The sequence below is a fragment of the Akebia trifoliata genome, chromosome 2 (genome assembly GCF_017979445.1).
Source record: "Akebia trifoliata isolate Shusen 1 chromosome 2, ASM1797944v1, whole genome shotgun sequence".
Taxonomy (NCBI): Eukaryota; Viridiplantae; Streptophyta; class Magnoliopsida; order Ranunculales; family Lardizabalaceae; genus Akebia; species Akebia trifoliata.
The window spans coordinates 10,480,026-10,482,676 of NC_141376.1; the positions used below are offsets into that span (position 1 = coordinate 10,480,026).

A 2,651-nucleotide genomic window follows, 5' to 3' on the forward strand; every position below is an offset into this window, starting at 1 on the left:
CCAAAAATGACTTTATGGGACCTTATCACTAAGTTTAAATGTTAAGATTAGGTCATTTTTAGAATCCAAAATTGGGTGTCTGAACCACTTCTACTCGGCCTTCTCCCATTATAATAGTAAATATATTATTTTTTAAAATGCCCCTCCATGTTCTTGTGAATATTTTAGATGCCTCCCTATTTGTATTTTAAAATAGATGGCATGCCTCTTGACCTTGCTATAGTAGAAAAGTTGTATTGAATGAACTTTGAGAAATACTTGTTGAGGATTAGTATCAATTAGAAAAAATAATTATTAAGCTGCTTGAATTTGATATTCATATTTCCCATTTGATGGTAGGGATGCATTAAGGTTGGGTTCTAACAATTGGAACCATTGACTTAATTGTTGACAATATTGATAAAGGTGAACCAACTTTTTTTTAGCATGGGTTCAAAATTCAAATGGAAAATACTAGTTTCATCGCAAAGTTGAGGTTCTCCTTAAAACGAAAGGTTGAGATGCTTGGGATTTGAAAGAAAAATGTATTCCCAAGAAAATATTGTATGATTAATCCCTAGAAAGCCAATACTAGTCTCTAGGAAATCTGTGTTTTTCTTATGATCCTAACCATGTGTTTGATGTTGAGCCTCGACCGTGGGTTGAGGATAGAAAAGTCTAATTCAAATGTCTTCTAGCATGTTTGTTCCAAGGTGGGGTAACCCTTTGTAAATTCCTTTAAAACCTCTAGAATTGCACAAACATGAAAAAAATAAAATAAAAAGAGAGGATATCTTAGTTGACACTAGATAGTATATTCTCCTCCCAACTCTGGAAAAAAGCTGCCCTTATAGCCAAACACCCAGCATTGTATGGGAGTCCCACTTATAATCAGCTATAGTTACTTTGTTTCTCTTTAAAGCTACATCAAACACTTTTAGAATTTGGAATCAAATAAATTAAAATTAAGAACTCTTACATGGCAACCTTCTTTATTAATATCTTTTTTTTTATCTTCTTTAATAGAAATCAATAATAGGCATTGAGCATTTAATAATGTTCTTTTCTACCATGCCTCACTATATAAACCCCCAAGCTCTCTCCAAAGAGTACCCATTCTCTATACCCTTAAGCCACAACCAACACCACCTCCATGTCGTACCGAACAGGCAGCGCCACCCACTTTGTCGATGGAGTCACCACTGTCGACTGCCAGAAACAAGTCCGATCATGGAGGCTTCTCCGCTCCCTACTTGAATTTATCATCCCAAGTTGCAACTGTTATTACTTAGAAGAAGAAGTTGAAGTAGAAGAGGAAAGCTACCATAACTACAAGAGCTACAATCACTATCCTCGACGCGCCTTGATTTCCAACACTACTATCACAGGCACAATCTTCGGTTACCGCAGAGGAAAAGTTAGCTTTTGCATTCAATCCAACTCCAACACGACTACCCCAATTCTCCTACTCGAACTTGCTGTTCCCACTGTCATCCTAGCAAGAGAAATGCAAAGTGGACTTCTCCGAATTACACTCGAGTGCAATTCTGATCATCAACAACATAAGTCATCTTCGTCTGCTCTCTTGTCCGTGCCAGTGTGGACCATGTATTTCAATGGAAGGAAGGTTGGTTTTGCCATCAAGAGGCGACCGACACAAGCTGACATGGATGTGCTGACCTTGATGAGGAGTGTCGTTGTTGGTGCGGGTATTGTTATTGAAAACGGGAAGACAGTGAAGTGTGATGATGAGCTAATGTATCTTCGAGCTAACTTCAAGAGAGTTTCTGGATCGTCGGATTCTGAATCATTCCATTTGATCAATCCTGATGGAAGTAATGGTCAAGAACTTAGCATCTTCTTCCTCCGCACTAGATGACTTATATTTTTCCCATCTCTTACCATCCTTTAGATGTTGATCATGATTGAAAACTTGTTTATTCATTCTCCCTTTTTAGTTCCAGCTGTATTAATTATTTGACTCTCTACTTAATTTTAAAGGGTTTGAAGAGCAAAACCTGCTGTGAGGTTCACTACTTTTAATTAATTAATTAATTAATATAAGCCAAATGAACGCCAGAAAAATGATCAGAAAGTCAAAAGCTTTGAAAACTATTAGACTGTGGGGTCAAACATTTCGACTTGGACAACCAAAACCTATTTAAATCTCAAAGCAGGCAAATATTCTTGAGTGGGATGACCAATATACCTGGAAATCCACCTGTGTTATATAATAACATAAAATGAAACTATAAACCTTAAGAACCCTATAGTTGCCTGGAAAGTGAAAGATAATCTAACCAAGACGATCAGTGGCTCTTATACATTTTATAAGGTAGAATTCGGTTAGTCTTTGAGTTTAGATGCCATTACCAGGATTCAAAACCCGCCTTCACCAACTAATTACTGACCACCTTGTCTCTCGCTTTCCTTGCGAAAGGAAAAGATAGTAGAAGTTGATCATATTAGCGTTATTGGGTCTATATAGACAGTCTATTAACATGGAAATACAATCAACTCAAACTAATTATTACTGCAATCAATTGGAGGGACTGGTTACTATGACTCATGGATAAAACATTATCCTATCTTTTGTAAACATGAAATACACCAGTTGGGATTTTCCCTCGTCTCGAGTACTCCAAGACATAAGGATTAGGCATAAATCCTGA

The 2,651-nt window shown here is 36.9% G+C and overlaps 1 protein-coding gene across 1 annotated transcript; it reads left to right on the plus strand.

The window, feature by feature from the left end:
• The first annotated feature begins 767 nt into the window (after positions 1-767).
• LOC147409478 (protein MIZU-KUSSEI 1-like) lies at positions 768-1,996 on the plus strand. Its single transcript, XM_086429452.1, has one exon. It carries the CDS (start codon positions 1,133-1,135, stop codon positions 1,856-1,858), a length of 726 nt encoding a protein of 241 aa, XP_086285578.1. The 5' UTR covers positions 768-1,132; the 3' UTR covers positions 1,859-1,996.
• The last annotated feature ends 655 nt before the right edge of the window (positions 1,997-2,651 follow it).